The sequence below is a fragment of the Electrophorus electricus genome, chromosome 9 (assembly GCF_013358815.1).
Source record: "Electrophorus electricus isolate fEleEle1 chromosome 9, fEleEle1.pri, whole genome shotgun sequence".
Classification (NCBI taxonomy): Eukaryota; Metazoa; Chordata; class Actinopteri; order Gymnotiformes; family Gymnotidae; genus Electrophorus; species Electrophorus electricus.
This window is the reverse complement of record NC_049543.1, coordinates 4779618-4802205: the sequence shown is the minus strand read 5'-3', so window position 1 is coordinate 4802205 and position 22588 is coordinate 4779618. Positions and strand designations below refer to the sequence as shown.

General features: G+C 42.9%; 1 protein-coding gene across 2 annotated transcripts; it reads right to left on the bottom strand.

Moving 5' to 3' along the window:
* Positions 1 to 4175: 4175 nt before the first annotated feature.
* On the bottom strand, positions 4176 to 22283 carry npdc1b (neural proliferation, differentiation and control, 1b). Of its 2 annotated transcripts, none has more exons than XM_027010888.2 (9): positions 21916 to 22283; positions 11888 to 12034; positions 8443 to 8523; positions 8002 to 8247; positions 7644 to 7710; positions 7401 to 7485; positions 7241 to 7317; positions 6970 to 7069; positions 4176 to 6744 (listed from the first exon to the last, which is right to left on the bottom strand). In XM_027010888.2, the coding sequence occupies exons 1-9, from the start codon at positions 22013 to 22015 to the stop codon at positions 6661 to 6663; spliced, it is 987 nt and encodes a 328-aa protein (XP_026866689.2). In that variant the 5' UTR covers positions 22016 to 22283; the 3' UTR covers positions 4176 to 6660. The 2 variants fall into 2 exon arrangements, with proteins under 2 accessions (XP_026866689.2, XP_026866690.2); XM_027010889.2 differs by having other exon boundaries at positions 11888 to 12031.
* Positions 22284 to 22588: the final 305 nt, after the last annotated feature.

Genomic DNA, 22588 nt, shown 5'->3' with positions numbered 1-22588 from the left:
TTTTTTAAGGCAGTGGCTTACCTTCATGTTTGAATGTTCTTTTGTAGGTTGTTTACTCCTCACTGCTGTATTTCTGCTGAAGGATGCAGAGGGGCATGAAGGTAAGACCAGACCAGATATTGAGGCCTTGTGCCTATGTTCAAAAATTTTAACAATCTTTACTTTTTTTTTTGGTCTATCTCAAAGGGTGGAATAAAAAGGTTGCACAGCATTTGTACAGTGTAGCAACATCAGTTCCTATGAATGAACCCCAAAAAGTCAACTATCTTCCTTATCAGAGCAAGATGGAGGGCTCTACTTCTGGTTGCATGCATGCAAAGTAGCTCTTTGCTTCCTCAGCAAGTCCAGGAACCCAGTCAGAATGTTCAGTCAAGTTGTATTTCAAGCAGTCAAATGGATTCTTCAGAATCTGAGACTTCAATTGGCTCTACTGGGTATTAATGGTCTGTGTTCCAAAGTTCCCAGCAACCTCCTGAAGTATCCCAGCCCCAGCTGCTGGGTTTCTCTGGTAATATCGAAACTCCATTTCAGGGCCAGAACTCTATGCCTGTCCTTGGCACCCAGATGTCCAGTAGCCTCTTTCACCAAGGTGCTTTGCCTCAGGGGTCTTCTGGCAGCTTGCACTCTGTATTCAGCACTCAAAGTTTCCCAAGTCAGTATGCTGGTTCAACGATGCACACTGCATCTGTTCAATCTGCTCCTATCCATCATCAGGGAGGCTACAGGGCTCAGTCCTCAGGCCAATCAAATACATTTCCATCAGAGAAGCACCAACCTTCTCATATTTCTCCTCAGTCTCAAAAGTACACACAATTTTCCCATCCTTCACAAACCAGGCCAGTAAGCCCATGTCCCAAACCCAGACTGTAGTGGGTACCTTGGCTTTAAACTCTCAGCAAGGCAGCTATGGTGGTCAGTACCCAAGTTCAAGTTGGTCTGCATCGTGACCAGCTATGAAATTGACATCAAACCAGTCCCAGATGCAGGGTTCCAGTGTGGGTTATTGTGTGGCTTCCACCAGCCAGCAGTCGGCCAGTGACGCTGCACAAAAAACACCAGTTATCATGGCTCTTTATGTTCCCAGCTTGCAAGTAAACAGCAGCTCTCTATCCATGACCAGCCTTCAGTAAAGACTGCCCAGGCCCAGATGCAGGGCCTCAGTGTGAGTGCTGGCTTGACCTCCACCAGCCAACAGTCTACCAGGGATGCTTCACAAAAAAAGCATCAGCTATTATGGACCTGTGTATTCTCAGGATACAGGCATATTACAGCCTTCTAGCCATTATGAGATTGCCCATACGCCGGGCTCTGGTGTGAGTGCTTGTGCAACGTCCACCAGCCAGCAATCTGCCAGTGAAGCTCAAAAAAGCAGCATCTCCTATGGGGCCCATCCTTCTCTGGTTGCGAGCACATGGCAGATGTTACAGGGCGGACTTGTGCCTCAGATTGCTCGGTCTCAGATGCAGAGTGCCCAAAATCATACCCAACCTGGATCCCACACGGTAATGTCCAACCAGTAAAGCCCACCAAGTCAGATCTCATCCAGTGTATTTTGGTTGTCCAAAGGCAGCTATTCTACTAAGTGGGGATAGGATGCAGGCAAGTGTAAGCCAACCAGCATCTGTTGTGGCACTTGGTATGGACCAACAATCCTCCGACATGCACATAACCTCTTTTGGTTCCCCTTCAAATGTGTATAGTGGCTCTCTAGGCTCAGCCAGCCACAGCTTCACTCAGGACCACCATCAGAGTAAAGCTCAATTGCCCCTACCTAGTTCAGCTGGATGGTCAAGCACTAAAGGTTTATCTAATGTGGCCTTGCTATGGGATACTGTAACTTATTGAACCTTCTCAAACTCTCTGTCCTGAGTTTCTTAAATAAAATGTTGGCAACATTTGCTGTCCCTACCACTGGTTAATCAAAAGTGCCTTTATTTTAAAGGGCGTGTGCAGAATGCTCTGCAATGAACCAAGCCAACTTATACTTGTAAGGTGGTGAAAGCAGAGATTTGTTTTACTTATTACATGAATTGAGAAGTTTGGGTATCCTGGTTCTGACCAGTGTGCCACATGCACAGTGTTTTCGTGAGGTGGAATGTTGAGCAGTGTTCATTGGTTATTTGTCAGAGTTCAAATTGTGATGAGGCAGCTACTAGAGTTATGAAGGGGCTGGGGGTGGGGGTGGGTGGGTAAAGTGAATCAGCAAATGGAACCCTTGGCTGACAAATCCTTGTTGGGGCCACTTTGAATACAACTTGGCTACCCACACGAATGCGAGGAAGTTCTAGTAGTGAATCAAGTGTCATCTTAAATTTTGAACATTCACACTGGTGTGGTTGGTGGGTTCCTGTTTATTGAGTCAACCAAGTCAAACATGCTTGCACACAAATGATGACAATCCTTTCAGTTTTCATTATAAAATCAGTGTTTAATGCATTGTCTAAACAGCTTGTGCAATGTTTGAACTCCATGCTTAAGATAGGATATATGTATAATTGGACCTGCATTAAACACTGCATTAAATGGAAACCTATTTCTGGGAACCTCCTGCAGTACTGACTATAACGGGAGTGATTTTAAGTCTCACATGCGAGTGAATGTGTATTAATTTTTAAAATGGTGCCAATTTACGAATGTCCTCTGTACCCCGTTTTAATTATTCCTCAGGAAATGTTGAGTTAAAAAAATTGTGTGCGTGTTCATACTATTGCCATTTTTGTATCAAGCTTACTTTCAGTAAGTCTTTGCTTTTTTTGAAAGAAGTTGATTAGGCTTTAGATCAAGTAATGCCATAATGACATCCTAAAGCCCAGGTCAGTTTTTAAGTAAAGCTAAATAACATTACTGTACGTGGACCTTCATTTCATCTAATCAATTAAAAATAATCAAACCAAGCTTAAGTTAGAGCAAATTAAGCAAGACAGCATCATTTCCTGTACCAGTCCACAAAAAAATAACCTTTTATTAATATTAAATAATGAGAAACGTCAGGTTTACATCAAATTATATATTTTTTACATTGAGTTAAATAATTTGCTCAGAAATTGTAACATTCTCAGCGATCCTCATTAGATTAAAACTAAGATTAAAACTAACTCATTAGATTAAAACTAACTTCATGGGTTTTTTTTTTTTGCAATAAACTATCATAATGGGTGGCCCACCGTCAAGAGGGCTAATTGATTTATGCAGTTCTTTGGTAAATCCACCAAGCCCCGCGAATTTGGAGGAGCAAATAATCAGAATGTATCCATTGGAAGTGGCGGGGTTGCTTATCTGTTTAACGCCACACCCTGACCAGCCATTCCTCATGTGACGGCTGCAGGCTGTAATGACTTGCACACAGAAGTAACTGTAAACTTAAACAACAATAAAGTGTACTTTTGTGTAAACAAAAACAATAAGATAAAATGTATATGTAGGGATGTGTAGAAAATGTAAATTACCTTAACTTTTATTATTTGTTGAGGAGACTCCTCCGCCACAAGGAAGCCTCGTCCACACATTTAAAGCTAATACTGGATTTGAAAACATATTTTTTTTGTATCAGTATCGTTAGTTTCCAAGCACATCAAGAATACAAACACTGCATACGCGTCAGTGACGTCACTCATTTTCAATCTAGATGGCAGCAGAGTTTGAATGGGTGCCGTGGTTGCCTAATTTTAAATTTAATAAATACGTTACACACAGTTTATGGAAAGCATTTCGAACTAACAAGAAAATAAAATGCCTTGCCTTACCTGCAGAGAAATTATATTGAAGTGAATGTTCAATTTGGCCTGCAGATGGCGATGATGTCACTTTGTGTCATGCATACGTGAGTTTACTCAATTCTTTAAACTGTGTATGACATTGCATCATGTGTAGCTGATGTCTACAGCTGCAGTTGTCTACATATAAATCATTTCAGAATTACATTTTTGTATAGATGCATAAAATTATTCTGGGCATGTCTTTTACCTTAAGCATCTAAACCCATTCTGCAATTCAAGATACAATTTTGAAAATGATTAAATGTTGATTTGAAGTAATCAATCAATGTCAATATACCAGCAAAATCACAATTTCAGTTTGAATAACTGCATATATTTGAATCCACAGCATTTATTATTTACAAGCTCTCATTTAACTTATTATTTAAAAAAAATCAAATAATCAAAACTGCAGTTTGATACAATATAAATAATAATTATTTATTTTGTTTTCCATAATGTTCTATTCTTACATGCATGTTAAACAATCTCATTAGTTGAAAAAGTGTTCAGTATATTCAAGACCAACATAAACAGCGATGTCTTGTGTAGGTGAAGGTTTCTGAGTAACGTACCTTTCATTCCTGTATATACCACCGTAAATGGTGGAGACAAAGGACTTGCTGGAGAATGGAGAAGTCGTATTTAGACAAAGTCTCCGCCCTTAAGGTGTCCTACTGAGTCACATAACCTCTATATTTACTGCTACATCACTTTAAGAACACTGTGCAATGACTTTATCCACAACTGCCAGGTGACTTGTTTAAAAAGGCTTATATAAACTAAGGTAAATTAGTCCTTTCCCTTTTACTGATCAGGGACAGGTTTCCTAAGAGCGTCGTAACATAAAGATCACCGTTAAATGGTGGAGTATCACGCTGAACACACTCTGTCTTTTAAGATGATCTTAACACTGCAATGTTTTTGGGAAAGTGGGCCCTGAAAAAAAAAAATTTAAGTCTCTTTCTTCCCAAAAGACTTTAAAAGACAAACAAACTGGTCACCATGCTGTATAACACTGTTCTCCCATTCCATGTTGGCTATAGATGTGCCATTGTCATGACTAGGTCTGTGAGGGGGACTTTGGGTGCAGAGAATACTGCTCAACAGTCTGGCTACTGTGAGCAGCTTTCCTGAGTAACAGCAGACAGGAGCAAATACTTCAAGCCACGAGCAACATCACACCAGCAAGCACAGAGAGAGTTACTGCTGAGACCTGGCAGAGGGGGTTGGCAAAGTCCAGTACATTGTCTTCCCTGCAGCAAAACACAACACATCTGTAACGGAGGTGCACATCTCGCTTTTGGTGTTGCCTGTTTGCAGAGGTCAGTCAGACATGTTTGAGCCACAGTTCAGCAGGGCACATGTTTAAAGGTCCCGTTAAGTGGTTTGTAAGAACTATAAATGCATACCGGCTTCCTTTATCGTTCCACAGCTTCAGATCATGCATAGTAGGACCATACAGACTATACGAAGGCTACATCATATAATGTAGTTATACATATATGCACAATTATGAAAATATTAAAACCACAACTGGCGTTTAAAAAAAAAAAAACACTATTTGTGCTGAAAGAAACAATATATGTGGAAATCATATTTAAATAATATAACTCATGTTTTTAGGGCGGTTTCTAGATTTTATGTATGACACGTGAACAGCTGCTGGCATTTTAAAATCTAACAGTTATATTTTATTATAAAAGCAAATCTAGGATTTTCTTAGTTTGATATGTTTGTCAAGTAATTCTATGCATGAGTTCAATTTCCATTGCACAGTATTCACAATACTGTATAAATAAAAGACAGAGGATGAAGCAGTAATCTGATAGTGAAGCAGAACCCCAGGTTAACACTGACCCCAAAGTCCTGATCACTGATCAGCTTATATACTTCATTACTGCCCAAACCAGGTCCATTTAAAAATGCACAACTGATTCCAGATCTGAGCTCTCCCTCTCCGAAAGGCTTTAAGCGTATGGACCAGAGTGCAAACATCTAAGTTTAAAAGCCTTTAAACCGCTCCCTCAGCCCTCCCTCTACCTAAACGTTACGGCTCTGTGAACCTCAGAACAAGGACAACGTGGACCTGCAGCGCTCTTGCTTACCAGTCCATGGTTAGTTTGGGAGCAGGACCAGGGCAAATCCCTGGAATGCCAACGCCCCCCGGCCTCCGCAGGCAAGCTGGGGACAGTGGACAGGCGTGCTGGCCACAGTGTGATGGGGTGGGCGGGGCACTCAGGGTCCTATACTGATAAACGCTTATACTGAAAAAGGCTACAGTTACACTGCTGACTTTTAAAAGCTCTGCTGGGCAAAATCCAGAAGAATAATAAGAAATGAAAATAAAACAAAACATTGCTAGATATGCCTACTAAAAAACAAAAAACCCCAAATGTCTGCTTCGCTTCCAAACAATGGCAGTGTGTAATGGCCTCTGGAAGGGAAAACGCATGTTTTGAGAATTAAAGGAAGTGCTCAGTTCATGAGAAAATGAAGCCACCAAGCACTGTAGAGTGTGAGTGTGAGTGTGTGTGTGTGTGTGTGTGTGTGTTTTTGCACGCGCGATTAAAGGCAGGTCAGTACATTAATGACCCAGTGTGGTGCATCCTGCATTCTGTTGTGAGACACACTATGTAACAGTCAGTACATGAGTGCGGGTCCGAGATGGAGACTGAGAGGACAGAAATCACCAGGGAAGGATAAAGCAGCCAGCACTGAATCCCACACCACCGGAAAAGCTGCTCTTCACTGGTCAGAGTTCACGCAGGTCTCGCCTTGCTCTCTTTTCATTTCCTCTAGGTTGGGACCGCTGTCCAAAGATCAGGCAGGTGACTCAGGGGTGGGGAGAGTTGATGTTTCTGATTGATGTTTCTTCTGTGTGGTTGTGCGTGACTGTCCTGGTTTAGTTGTAACTCCTCTGCAGATTAAGATGAAGATGAAGGGTGGAATCATCGAACAGAGGATTCTTCACCTCCATCTCCCCGGTCTACACAGAGACAGACAGAGAGAACGAGAGAGGATAATGAGAGATTTAAACACCAGTCTACACAATGATACATGCTACATTCCACTGCAAGTGGCAAATAATACCATTGATTTTGCCCACAGGGTGGTGCCGTTTTGTAAGACTGCCCTGGGAGTCACTCACACACACACACACACACACACACACACACACACACACACACACACACACACACACACGACTTACTGGGGCGAGTCCAGGGCATTCATACACAGTGAAGTCTCCATCCTCGTTCTCCTCATCAGAGGTGGCTCCTGATTCTGGGATCTTGGGCTCATCTCTTTGTCTGAACAGAGATTATGAGAAAGTAAGGAAATGATCATCTTAACAGAAGCTGTTCATGTATAAAATCAAATTCCACATAAACGGTGGCCTGGAAGCAAGCTGGTTGGCATTGGGCTGGGAATGGGTCAGGGTTCAGAGTGCAGATTTGAAGTCGTGTGGACGGACTACTCACTTCAGCGACAACATCTGCTGCTTCTGATGCTGATAGTGGTACATCTGAGCACTCTGAGCCAGTGTTTTATCTCCAGACTAAAAGCCAAAACCACACCAAAATGTAAATACAAGAAAAAAATGTTTGCGCGCATGTGTGCGTGTGTGATTTCTACACTCACAGAGGTAACATCATAGGAATGGTGGTTCAGCACTCCGAAGGCTGAGTAGTCTGCTTTCTGCGCCAGGCGAGTTGCTCTCTGCATCCTGTCACCAAAAATATAGCACGTCCAATAGCTTTCAACATGTTCCACTTGTTCCAGTGATTAATGTTCTATCAAGGCCTGCACTCTGACTCAAAGGTCTTTCTGATTCTGTTTTTAAGAGGTGCATCTATGGATGTGCCAGGCAGGGCTGACACTCACCTGACCCAACAGACTGCAGCCAAGACCAAGGCCACGGATCCCAGCATGAGGCACAAGCCTGTCACAACTACAGAGAGAATGCGTGCGTGCGCGTGTGTGTGTGTGTGTGTGTGAGAGAGAGAGAGAGAGAGAGAGAGAGCGAGAGCGAGAGATACAGACACAGATGAGACAGATGATTGAAGTATACAATGCAATAATACAGTAACCAAACCATCAGGATGAAAAAAGTAAACAAAAATCAAAACATCATGAATCAGATGTTTTGTTAATCGTATTTGCCCATTTGGCTCCTGAAGCACACCATTGCTGCCATCTATAGCAGTGCTTTAGATTCAGTGTGCGGGAGAGGAAGGCTTACCTGTGAAGGAGTGGTCCCCAGGCGGGTAGGGAACGATGAGAGGTACGCCCTGCACCACTGAGGCCACAGGGCTGGGGGAACTGGGTGCACTGGGACCAGGGCCAAGGGGGGCACCCATGGCGGTCAGTGTGGTCAGCGCGCTGGGCACAGGGTGAGCTGGGGCGGAGCCAACAGTTGCTTTAGGTCTGTGATGGCTTCTTAGCCGGGAGCTGTCCTCTGCAATCCCAGGGGCATCCTGAGAGGGCGCTGTGGAGCAAGGTGAAGGAGTCATGGCAACTCAATGAAGAAGGAATTTCCACAAAGCCATTTAAATGAGATGTTTTACAGCAAGAATGCTCACCTTTTAGATATTCACAGCATTTAATTTCAACATACCTAGTTCTAATATTCAGAGTACTTTCAATACCATCTCTTACAATAGTAATGTGTGTGTTCTGATACCTGTGTGTTTCATGCCAGACTCTCTGTGTTTGGTTATGATAGACGAGAGGAGGTCAATCTCTTCATCTAGCTCAGGCACTTCTGCAGACAGGAGAGAGAAAGAGAGAGAGGAGAGAGATCTTTGGTAATACGGACTAGCTGTATGAATTTTTGTCAGATTATTAATTTATTTGCCATGTGTACTCATTCCTTGTCCTATAAATCACCCGTCCACCAGCTGAGGCTGGGTTTTCTCTTCTAGACTGCTGCGGCAGTGGAATGAAGCCAGTGAAGTGGCTCAGTGCTCCCTGATTTAAAGAGCAATTGTGAAAGTACTGCTTCCAAGATTTACACCCCCTTCCAGTCCTGCTTACAGGCCACAGCAGGCACCACCAGCAATACATCTTCACTGCACAACAACACATAGAGATGCATGACCACGGTGAACACTGCATCTCATCCTGGTAGAAGAGAACTGCAAGAAAATGTTCAACCACTACCAATGGAGTAAACGACTCAGGACACTTCAGGAAAAGTAAAGGGTTAAGAGGCATGTGTTTGTGACAGAGCTCCAGAGGATACAACACATGTACGTGTTATGTATCTCATGAAATGAAACAAAGATCGTAAAACGTAAGCATGCATATTCATTCCTTCCTTACACACTTGCACCACCATGCATGACTTATTCTAATATTACAGTAAATATAATTCGCAATGCATGTGACTGTAGAGCGTATGTGTGTACATGCATGTGCTCTGTGATCTGTGTGCCGCTGAGCGATGGTGCAACACAATGGGCATGCATTGTTGCACATGCTGTAAGTGAGGGTTACTGCCTTCTAGATATCACCTTCTAGATTTCTGTATGTGCGCTTGTGCTGTAAGATATATAGCAAAAAAAAACAAAACAGTATTATAAGGGATGTGTATTGTGTCATGCATCTATATTTGTGCGTGAGTGTGAGTGTGCGCCTATATGCTGTAGCATGCGTGGGCATGTGAGGTCTGCAGCGTGCACATGTGCTTGTGGCGCGTGGGCTGATGGGTCAGAGCTTCCCTGCAGCACTGCCCTACTGACGTGGGAGTCGGGTGCTCGGGCAAAAACGGAGGAGGAGCCTAATCAAATTCATGAATGAAATCCGTCACCATGGCAACCAATAGAAAAAAAAACAACAGGAAAAAAGGGGACAGGCAGGAGAACACAAGGGGATAGACTCATCTGGAATGATGGCGAGAGCGATGAGGTGGCAATTAGCTCCACCCCCAACTGGAACGTTCCATGCTCGCACTGTTGAGGCGAGTTTATGATTGTTGCTATTAAGGACATTTTTCCAGCTATAAACGACTAAACATTTTCTGTGAAAAGACTATTAATGTTAAAGGGGACATTTTTTTTATGTTCCAAGATTTTGTTCAGTTCAGCGCTAAAGCCTTATCTGAATTTCACTGGCTGAAACCTCTAATTCGATATTCAGAACAGGCTCGTTAGAGTCCATCAATGTGTCTAACTAAAGCAAACAATTAAAAATTCAAATGAAACTCTCGATGGTACTAATTAAAAGAACACCTGGCAGTACTCCACATCTTTCAGATGGCGTAAGGGCTGATTTTCACTCAGTTTCCACTCTCACTGAATGATGTGTACTTACCCTAATAGAAGTTCAAGTTGAGAGGAAATTGGGAGCCTGCAGATATGTGCACTGGTCTGTAAGGCCATGACTTTGCCAAAGGCCAGCAATGAGGCTGTCAGTAGCTGCCAACCACCCAGTTAGACTGAGACTATAACCTCAGCATTTCATTTTACTTTTTTCTCTTCAGTTACCAACAACACTGGTTTAATGAAGCATGTGGAAGCCGAGTTCATTTGTCTTGTGTAAAATAAAGTGCTCATTTTTCTTAATTAAACCCAGTGTCCTTAATTAAACAGGCGTGCACTCTGACCAGCCAATCAGCTCCACAAAGAAGTGTCCAAACGCCTTCCGCGGAATCAGCGAGTGCAGAATATTTTTCAGTGCGTCAGCCTGATAAAGAGGATTTGCCAAAACGGCTAAGACAGGGCAGGCAGGAACCACGGACGTCCTCAAAATCAGGGAGCAGCAGAGCAGAAAAACACAAGCTGGAGAGAAGAACAGAGCGACAGAGAGACCGAGGCTGGAGAAGGGTGCTGGATGTGTAGTGCCGCAGGGTTCACTACTGCTGCCTGCTGAGTCTTATTGATTTTGAAGAAAAAAAATCTGCTATTGCCCTTCCCTTGCCTGCACTGGAGAGACTGAGCTCTAATTCAAACGTTTATAAATGGTCAGCCCTTATGTATAGCAGTTTGAAGAAAGGTACTGTAAATTGTAAACGTTTGGAGCTTTAAAGAATATGTCCTAGTAGGTAAAGAAAAACACATAGGCTTTAAATGCGCTCGTAGTTGGGGAGCAAAGAGCTGACAGTCCACGCAGAGTCGCGCGTTCCGCTCACCAGCCACTGCGGCACAAATAGGAACGCGACTACCCAATTCATCAACTACCCCTCTCTGGTCCGTCTTTCCACTGGCACAGGAGAGGAAAAAATATGAGAATAGGGCAGGGTTAGGGGTAAGGGAGAGAAGAGACAGATACAGAATGAGAGAGAAAAAGGAGTGAGAGAGCATGAGTGCGCCTAAGGGCTCGAGAGTATGTTGCCATGCCGGGCAGATGATGAGCACTAGGAGCCAGTGGGTGCATGTGTGTGGGTGATCATTACTCCTGCAAGCTTCAAGACCGATTCCGTTCAAGCCCAACCCACGGGTCCATTGTAGACTTCAGAACTATTGGTCCAACTCAAATGTTTGCAGTTCTAGTGCTCTCTCAAATTCCCCCTTATGTGGCACGATTGCTCTTAATAGCGCTGGGCAATATCAGTCGCCAAATCGCACAGACTGGACGCAAAATTAAGTTGCTTTCAGCAAGACAATTTGCTCTTCGCTCTATGCTGGGCTTCAGGCACAGAAATGCTGAATCACTTTGCTGACTCAGAACATAACAGCATCCAGCTGCCATTACAGCAGTGACTGATGAATATAGCTGCAATATAGATGATGATGATGATGATGATGATGATGATGACGATGATGACGATGTCAGGATCTTACACATAGCTGGAAAGAGGCATGACTGACACATATTTTCATACTTTATTCTTCCACTAAACTTCACTACTGATTCTTAGACAGCCCTACCCCATAGCCATTTATGGTCCTTGTTTATGGAACAAGATCCCCAACACCAGCATTCAGTTGTTGCTACACACCAGCCCTCATTATCGCTAGATGAATGTGTCTATGCTGATTATAAATGACGTATATGACGGAGGCATTTCTTCGCAGCTGCAGCACCAACGCGCTTGGTGGAGGGCTGGGTGTCAAGACGGGTGGAGGAGTGGCTGTGGAGACAGGTGGAGGGCTGGGTGTCGAGACGGCTGGAGGGTGGATACTTACTGAAGTGGCTCCGTCTCCTGACCACGCATCTCCCTCTATTATCCTCCACGAGTGGTAAGAGGCATGGGCCACAGTGGGAGGAGCCAGGCTCACAGAAATGACGCCCTTCCCGAGCACAGTCAAGGCTGCGAGGACACTGGCCCACTGCTGACACACACACACACACACACACACACACACACACAGATCAACCAAACAGCTGGTGAGTCATGAGACTTTTGAAACATTGGCCCTGACTTTAGTGTCTTAACTAAATGCTTGTTTGGTCTTAAATGGTTTATCTCTATTAAGACAAGAGAAATCAACTGAGCTTCCTGAATAGCAAAAGGTGTACATGATGAATGTTATTGTTGGAAACCAGACCATAAAGACATCCTGATAGCAAAACCTTACTGCTAATCTAGCAAAGGCTACTCTACTAACTCCACGCATCACCATGACCTGGAAGAGCCTTAAAAATAATAAATCACCAAGGCATGAACTCATGATGCAGCAATTTGGCCCAACAACTGTGGGCAAAAGGACGACAATAATTAAATTAGATTCTTAAAAAATGTGAATAAACAAATAGGCTGGATTTAAATCTAGCTGACTGAGCAATCGTAAATGTAGACTTTCAGTTAATTATAGAAAAGTCACCTTTTTAGAAACAACAGGAAGCTGTGTGCTGTGATGTAGCCTACCACAACATTAAAGCAGCATACTGCACAGTTTGATGGTTTTTGCTACTTTTAAAACTGCTGTGGATAACATTCAGGTTTTAGGCTTGTTCAACTGTACAAAATGATCGTCACCTGGCTTGGTACCTTCTCAGAGCTGGCACTGGCTCTTCACCTGACTACACGAGCTGAGATAGGTGTGATGACGACAGAGCTTTATCCACGTCGGCTAGAATCTCCACCGACAAACGTACCTACAAACCGCTGCTAATACAGCACTCAGGCTATTAAAATATTTAGTGTGCATGGATATTATGCACAGATGGGAAATTGAATTATGTATCCTTCACAGAAATGCGTCACATGCATATATTTGTATGAATCCCACAACAACTGCCGGTTTGACGGTTCTCTGCTCAGCTCCTCGTCCGACTGCAGCTGGCTACTCCCATTGACCACCAAAGCCAGGTGTCTCTTATCTCCTATAAGCCTACTGTTTGCCACATGCAAGCCAAATATTAATAGTTTACTGCTAATCACATGGTTGGTGATCAGGACACCAGAACAGATACAAAAGCTTCAACCCCGAAAAGCCAGAGAAATCAACTTTCCCAGTTCACAGATCTTCTCAAGCCCTAATATCTTATTTTCATAGATTGTTTTTCTTAAAGTTCCATTTACTTTTAAAGTCACCTTTAAACACGGCACTCTGGTTTTTATTCATTTGTGCGAGGCATCAAGTCACTTTTATTGTGCTGTAAGTCAGGGCAGTTACTCTGTGTGACTGGACTTTTACTCTACATAACTTGTTTGCGAAGGTCACACAAGCCACCGTGCGACACCAAGTCTTCGGCTGTTGAAGCTCCCTGCCGCCATGACCAGCTGCCACTGTTGTTGTGGCGAGGAGGCAGTTTCGATCTGTTAGTGAGAATCTACGACAGTGGGGCAGCCATGCCATCTTTCATCAGTCACAGCCCCTGGTGAGCCATGTTGGCCAGCAGGTGGGCGTCCAGATAAAAACTGGTGGGTGCTTTTTAAAAAATAGACTAAAACCCACCCACGGATAAAATCACACATCACACCAACCGAGAGCATCACAACAAAGCAACACCGAGCAGTTAGCCAGCAACTCCATACTGGGTAAGTGAGAGAGAGCCAGCTACTGTGCTAACCAGCTCCTCTCATGGCGAGAACCTTTTCTTATGCTCTTCTCTGCATCTAGCAGAAGACCAATGATGGCAGCTTGTTCTTGCAACACGCTGAGCTTTAAAGAAAGGTTGCATGTCCGCACACTATCTGCCAGCATATCAGAAGGGGAAAAATAATTATTGTTAGCTGCACTAGCGATTTTAGATCTCTGCCTTGCACCTGTGAACAGCTCTCAGCTTCTGAAACCCTGCCTGCAGTTGCCATAACAACTGCCATAGCAACTGAGAGTGTGACATCATCAGGTATGAGTCATAGGGTGGAAGGAGGGGTGTCTTTGGGACAAATTGGCGTTAAACAGGGAACAAAAGGCACTGAAACAGTCTCGTTCAACTCTTGTGGAGGAAACACCTTTATATTTGATATGCTATAACAATGTCACCAAATTGTTATTATTATTATTATTATTATTATTATTGTCATTATGACTTTTCTGAGCCATTATATTCTTTATCATCATCACTGGCCAATGAGTTTGGATGATTAAAGCATAACGATAAAGAACTCAGACAAAACCACTTTGATTAATCATTTACTAACGTAAGGGCCCACTCAGAAATTGTAAGTGCAACAACTATGACACGGCACTTAGCAAAATCTTCCAGCTATACATGAATGGGCCTCTCAGTAAACTCAAATATAAACAGGAGGTTTAAACTGTCACAAGTCCTTTGGTGTGAAGATTAACTCCAGGGCCACTTAACATAAACTTAACATCCACTTACAAGGCAATTTCATTTGATACACTTGTCTTACAGGTGCATTTTTTAAAAGTACAATTGCACACTGTTGCTCTTCTGGCAGTTATTTATCAGCGACCCTGTATCCTGCTCATGAGTGGTATGTTTTGACCACAGAACCATTGCAGACCTGGAAATGTCAGAGCCTCTCCTAGCAGGCACACCATATGATCTCATTAGCCAAGAACAGCACCACATACACACTTCCAGAGATGGGAAATCATCTTATCATACAGTCTAATTACATTTGGTACACATAAAGAAGGGTTCAAAACACAACTGATTGTGAAACGAGTTAAAGCAGGCCTGCTCAGCAGTGTCTGCTCAGCCAAACCCTGCTGTACAATACTGTTACGGCTATATAAATCCAGACCTGTATCTGGAATTTCAGATAAACTACTCCCAATTTGAAATGGAAAAATAGGTGCTCTGATCCAGCACACACTCCCACAAACCAAAAGCCACGTTCACTCCACCCTGTATGCATATCTCTGCCCTCCCAAGTCAGAGGGGCTTGGATGGGTCAGAGTGTGATGGTGCCTGCCCTGGTTCACATAAGACTCAAGGTGACCCAGCCATGCTAGCTTTGGTAGGAGTGACATTATCAGAGCGGGGGTCATTCAGTCACCTCCCGGCAGGATTACCCATCAGTTAACGCAATCCCCTAAAAAAAGGGGGGAGTTTAAAAAACAAAAACAAAACAGCAACACATTCCTGAGATAGACAGGAAATGGTGGTACACAGAAACACAGAAGACAGATATTCACCAACTTTCACTTTGCTTTCAAATGTCACATTCCAATTACGGTCAGCACACTTCGCCTGCACCCAAAAATACACTACCCTTGAATATTCACTGTAACAGAATATCAAAAGTGTGTTTGCTGGTGTGATGATGCATGACGGCCCTGATCAGAGACGGGGGTTGTTGAGTGGGTAGCAGGGTAGGACTCTCCCTTCCTCCAGACACTAATGCCCTACTGAGTGTGTACTGAGTCATGTGTCCTAATGTGATGTGCAGCCATTTGAGGTTTTGTTGTGGACCAAAAAGCTCTGTGCTGATTTAAGACAGAGAGGACAGACAGAGGGAGAAAAACGGCCTACAGTGACTGAATGCAGTTTGAGCAATTGAGGGCTAAGAGCCTTGTTCAGGGGCCCAACAGTGGCAACTTGGCAGCAGTGGGGCTTGAAGTGGCAACCTTCTGATTAATAGTCAAATACCTAGACGACTGAGCTACCACTGCCCCACTACCACTAATACCACAGGATTAAAAGGCAGGGTCATCACAGGGAAAGAATAATGCTTCACATCACTGGAGGTAAAGGTCAAAGTGTAAGTGGATTGCATTACAGCATCAGGATCCATGTGTCTCATGTCTGTAGATGTCCATTTAAAATGTACAGTTCCTCACAATCTGTGCCTTAGACTCATGAAAGGCACAAAGTAAAGTATTTTTTTCCATAGTTGATGCCTTTTTCAGTGGCAGGTCTCAATTTAAAAATGTCAAACGTTCCATGACACAGATTTCTTGAACTATTTCTATCCATTTGAGGATTGATGGAAGGTCTTTCTTCAACTCATAACTACTGATTGCTCTTTTACTACTTGCTAATAATATTTCTAACAAATATCTATCCCGATTCTGGCAGGTTTCCCAGAAAGACTACACTGAAGTTGAAGTCAAGCTGTAAGCTGGTTATTGATCTGATCTCGGATACCACATCTACCCAAAATGTAAGACTAATAGGGAACTCCCAAAAATGTGAAATTGACTGGCACACATATTAGCATACTTTCTCTAACACTGACCCTGTTCTAACATGCAATCTTTTAATTCTGGGAGTAATGAAAAATCTTCAAGTATTTTTCCAGGTCAATTCCCTCCACAGGCCTGAACTTGATGTTCAGGCAGAGAGTGTCCTACATGCATTCAACCAGTCATCTTCTGATGACACTTGATCAGTAGATTGATCCTGGATGAAATTCTGATAATTTTATGTTATTTTCTTTCTCCCATCTTGATTTATCATATGCTGTAGAGAGACCTCTTTTCTATTAACTTTATTCTACTAACTTTTCTATTAGTGTGACCTAATCACACAGCCCTCTCTCCAACTGTTTTAATATTTTTATCAAAATAAATGAAGGTACCTAAAGAAGTGTTGTTTCCCCAAATTATGTTTCTGTGAGTTGTTGAAAGGTGGTTAAGCCTGTATTTGAGTATATTATAAGGTATGAAGTAATACCCATGACCTATAGTTTTTGAAGGGGTGTGGAGGTCCATAGTTCAGTTCCCTAAGAAGTAGAAGGTGCATAAACTGTCACTGGAAACAGATGTGATGTTTACAGAACCAGAACTGAAGTGAACAGAGAAGGTCTAAGAGCAAGAGAACATAATGAAGCAGAATATTTGCTTTTCCACTCAACCTGCCAGAGCATAAATGAGGTACAGGATCGAAGATGGTTCAAAGCTGACCAAATCAAAAGGGAAAAAGAGAGAACAGCTTTGAGTCTTTATTCAAATCAACAAATATTTTATAAAAGGCAAAAATCATTCATTTAGATGGGGCATAAATCATGATTGTGTAGTGGTGAGTACTTGAATCAAATGAGAAAAAAGGAGAAAAGTCTGTATAAGAATAGTTTTTCTTCCTTTATGGCATCAATCCAGTTTTTTTAGAGAACACCAGGTCTTTTAAAATAAACTATGAACACATACTTCAGTGAATCAATACCTTCATTCAGCTAATAGCTCTAACAACCCCCCCCAAAAAAACATACTGCACATTGTCAGCAAGATGAAAGGAAGAATGGAACGTATGCAATTCAAATGTGGCTCAAACATACTTATTGTCCCATGTGTGAAACCTCCTCCACATAACCTAATTAGCTTTTTCTACTTGAACAATATTGGAATGATCCCTGTTCTGTGAACTTCAAATTGTAGCAAAATGGGAGTAAATTTTCCTCTCACCATAATCCTCCTCAGGACAGGAAGAATAATATCCAATAATAAATCTGGGCCCTGAAATAGCAAGCCCACAGCAATAGCTGTCACGAAGAATACTGATCAATATGAAAAACAGACACTCTATCTGAGCCTTGCCATCAGCTTAAATTAGGGTCCGCTTCCGGAGTGTTTTGGTATCCTGCTTGGCACGAACACGTTTATCGTATCCATCAGAGCAGGAGTGAATAGTCTGTCAGGTCTCTGATGAGGGCTGTTGTGTTGTGGGTCCTTGCAAAAAAAAAAAAAGACTGTTGAACAGGCATTCAGAGCACAGGCATCTAAAACATGATAAATCTTTATGATTTCTTGGGGTTGCCTGTGGTTGTGACAGCTAACTCTGACAACCATTACCGCTCATTTAAAGAGTTCTGTTAAAAGAAGAAAGTGATTATGAGGAGTGTAGAAGTGTGGGAACAATCCCATTATACAATCACTATACATAAGCAAGCAATGTTATGGGGACTAACTCCTAGCTTTAATGGTTTCTCTGTTGGGTTTGACATTTCACTGTGTCCAAGTCATAGCCTAGAAATGGAGACATTAGGTAATTTACTACCTGATGGGTCATTGTGGTTCTGGCAGAAGAAAGCTTTTTTTTGGGGGGGGGGGGGGGTGGGTTATACTGGAGGAATATCAGCATGTCCACCATTTCACACACACAGCAAATATCACCATTTCACACTCACAGCACAGATGATCTCTCATGGAAGGCAGGCAGACAGAAATCATATTTGCATTGTATGACAGCTCGGAGGGTATCTGGTTAGACAACACACTGGACGTCACAGGCTACATACTGCACTGCCACAGAGCAGCGATTGGTTCAGTGTCATGGAACTAAGACTCGTCACCTGTATGAGGTAATAATGGGAACCAGTTGAGACTGGAATGCCACCTTCCTGCACAAGGATGTTAAGTGAATGTAATTTATTTTCCATAAACTGTCAGTTTATGAAACAACAGGTAGCAGGATTTTTTTTTTTTTTTTGACGTGAGAAAAACAAACAGTTGAAGTGTACATTTTCTGAACATCAAGAAATGACAGACTGTCAGAATGATAATGGGTTGGGATGATGGCTTGCCACAAAATAACAAAACAGAGCAAAACAGAGAGAGAGAAAGAGAGAGAGAGAGAGAGAGAGAGAGAGAGAGAGAGAGAGAGAGCATGCAAGAACACAATGAAGGAGCTTCCATGGTCACGACGGTTCGTTTGTATCGAGTGCATCACACGAGTGGCAGCTGTAACCTCCTCACTGCAGTGCTGCATATCTGGTGCGTTATGCATCATTTCAACATACAGATTTGTAAAAATGAAAACTAAGACAGCATTTCTCCTCTCCAGTATACTGGAAGCTTGGCTCAATGCAGGGGCAGTTTACTTTCAGCTCTTCCTTTGTGCTTGAATTTATTTAGCATCTTCACAGCTACCGCCAATACATCCCAGATTACATAAAAAGTCAGAGCCTCCTCTAACACTAACTGAAATGTGTACAATATGACTACCTATTTGTACTGCAGCAAAAATACATCATTTTTAGCTGACAATACGCAATACTGAAAAACTGATGTGCAATGTTCGTATTTGGACAAAATGCATGTTTTTAATGTACTAATGTATTAATAGAATTACATTCATTACATTGCATTTCATATTTTAGGATTTCAGATTTATAAATAATGGATGCATTTTTGAAAGATCAGTTTAAAAAGCATTTGTCGGATTGTCTACCATTGATGAGACATCACCCTCTTGGTAGTTACACCACTGGGACAAGGTCTCTTGTGTGCTGTTCATGTTGAGTCCAATTGTGACCATTTGACTGTACAGGCAGTACTAACTGTAGAGTTACATACAGACTGTCAGGCAAAACTCTGGAGTTACATATAGGCAGATATCTATGTGGAGAAGGGAGGGAGCTTAGCCTGGCATGCATACTCATTATCTTAGTGCAGACAAACTGACGCACCCATTTTTACAGTGGTTTAGAATGCACACACCCACAACCCCCCCCCCCCCCCCCCCCCACACACACACACACACACACACACACATACACACACACACATATACACACACACACACACACACACACATACACACACACACACACACACACACACACACACACACATACACACATACACACACACACATATACACACACACACACATACACATACACACACACACACACATATACACACACACACACATACACATACACACACACACACATACACATACACACACACACACACACACACACACACACACACACACACACACATACACACACACACACAGCTGTGCAAGGATATACATGTGGCTGTGAAAACAAGAAGTATTTAATGTTCTGACTCCACAAATATACATTTATATTGCATGATTAGTGTAGACAGAACTCATAATTGCTGATTATTTATTAGTCTCAGAAAAAGTGTGAGCCTAATCAATAAATCAGCAACTGTGTAAGTCCAGACCACATTTTTCATGTAGTATAAGCATTGCCTAACCTGCAGCCATCTTCAAGTTTAAGGAGACTAACAGCAATTTATAAGATATTACTGGATTTGCTGTGTTTTTTATTTATTTTTTTTTACAGTAGTGGCATAACAGTAAGATAAAAACAATTTCCGTCTAGTGACTCATCTAAATATAGCATGCTACAAAATATTCCGCACACTGACAGAGGAACTATATAATCCATGCATGATCAAAATGATTAGCTCTGTCCTGACTGAGGCATGTTCCATGTTAGTGTTGGGTCTTTCTCTTTCTGCCCCTGACTTTCATATCCACTCTTTGCAAAATCAATACCAATCCTCTTCACACCAACTAAATGAGTAATGCAATCAGCTCATGGTTGCGTAACCTTCTCAGGCATAAATTCTCCTACAAAGGCAAAAAGGACCATGTTGCTTTTCCGGGTTATGCATTGGTGCAAATTTGCCTCACGAAACGCCTTAATCACAGCCTTCCCAGCTTCTGCAGTGTGTGAACGGTCCTCCAAACTTTCAGCCCTCTAGAAGATGATTCATGCCGTGGTGTGGTACAGCCTCGTTCTTCTTCCCACTGCCTGGTGGAAGTGAATTTGAATTTGCCATTGTTTTCCCTGTGGTGTCAAACTCCTGGATATGGCAGGTCATGAAACAAGCTGCTGACCTGCTGTTCGTGGTTTTAACTGATCCTAGAGCAGTCATGATGTCTGTTTATATAGATGTTGCATGCACACAGCCACCCAGAACAGGGATAAACCTTAGTACAGGTGCAGGAGTCTTCTAATCCCCACTGGCAGGTCCAGCCTGAGGTGTCAGTGTACCAGTGGCAACGTCATGTCATGAGCAGTAGCATATTAACCCCTGACCTCAAAGAAAAGTGCAAGACTTCTCTGTGGATCTCTTTGACGTTCACCAGAAAAACAAACCAAGACCACTTCTCAGCTTCCTGAACCTGCTTCCTCCATCAGGCAACCCCTCTCTCCCCTCCCAGGCAGCAGAAGAGACCAGCTCATGGAAGAAGAGACCAGCCATGGAAACACAAGCCCCACACAGTTCACGTGCACCTGATCATCCGTCAGGGAGACAAGGCTGAGATACACAGATCGAACGGACATGGAGGTCTCATAATTGTGTGTTCTGATTATCTCCAGGTCACCGTAGAGGCATTAGAAGGCTTGTAGCCTTTGTCACCAGCTCCGTCACTTTCTAGGGGCATGCTCTCCAGGAGCACGCCAGCGTGAGAGAGGACGTGTTACAGACGCACTCGCCTCCTTCGTGACGGCTAGCATTCATATTGATAAGAGTTTAAAAAGAGGAAAGGTCTAAACATACACCAGATATGTGTGTGTGTGTGTGTGTGTGTGTGTGTGTGTGTGTGTGTGTGTGTGTGTGTGTTAGGCATCCTGAACACTATGGGTCCGTGCTGATGACAGATCCCAGGGTTCATATCTCCCATACCTGCGTCACACTCGGCTAATCTGTTTCCCCCTCCGATGGCTCTGGCCCGGCCTGGCCCCTGCGCTGTCCAGGACTCTAAGCTGCATGGCCCATGGCACGTTCATCGAGTCATTTACTCTAATGGTTCACAAACCCCGAGAGAACAAAAGGGCTTTCGGACACAATCATCAATACACGTTATTTTTAAAATTGAAGTTTAGCGCGACCTAACAGTGTTTCCATGCGATATTAACCTGAACATGCAAAAATCAATACAGAACGACGCTGATTATTTTGATCGCCCATGTGTTATATGCAACGTCTGTGACCGTGACGGGAATTTTGTAACATGCTATATTTATATCTATCTCCTTGGTAAGAAATGTTGTTCACAATACTGTCCGCTGCCACAATAAGTCATTGCAAATAATTTTATAAACATACAAGAACATTAGATGCCTTCACAGTATTCCTACCGGTCATTGCGGAGCTGGTAGTAAAAGTGGCGATTAGAACAGCCTCGATGAGAAGGGAGGCCCACGGCCGGCTCCTGACTCCTCTTCTGGGTGATCGCATTCTGCGCTGCGCTCCTTATGAACAGTGTCGTGGTCTGGGGGATCCGCGCTTTACCATTCCCCCACTTCCACTATATATATTATATATATCGCAATATAAATGACTCGAAGGTTGGTCTATAATCTGATGACTGTCAACGCTGGAAGTGCACAAGTCAAATCACACGTACATCTTCGCAGTCGCGAACACTTCTTGTTGCTTCCCGGGCTGGCACGACGGACTCAACCCGCGTGCCTACCTTGCGGGAAATCTCTGCACGGGGGCGAGCGCTGCGGCGTAGGACCAGAGGCTACGCAATGGAATGTCGTCATCACGCTTCCTTGGTCCATTCCCTCCACCACCGCAAAGCCCAGGAAGGTATCTAATGCAATACTACATTTCCCCAAAAATATTCTGTTAAAATGTTTTTTTTAATTAATAATAATAATAATAATAATAATAATAATAATAATAATAATAATAATAATAATAATAAACATCTCCAAGAGCAAAATGTCTCTCTGCTAACATAAGCGACGTTTGACGTTCATGTGACTTTTTAAAGTTCACATGAACGTCAAATTAAATGTAAAT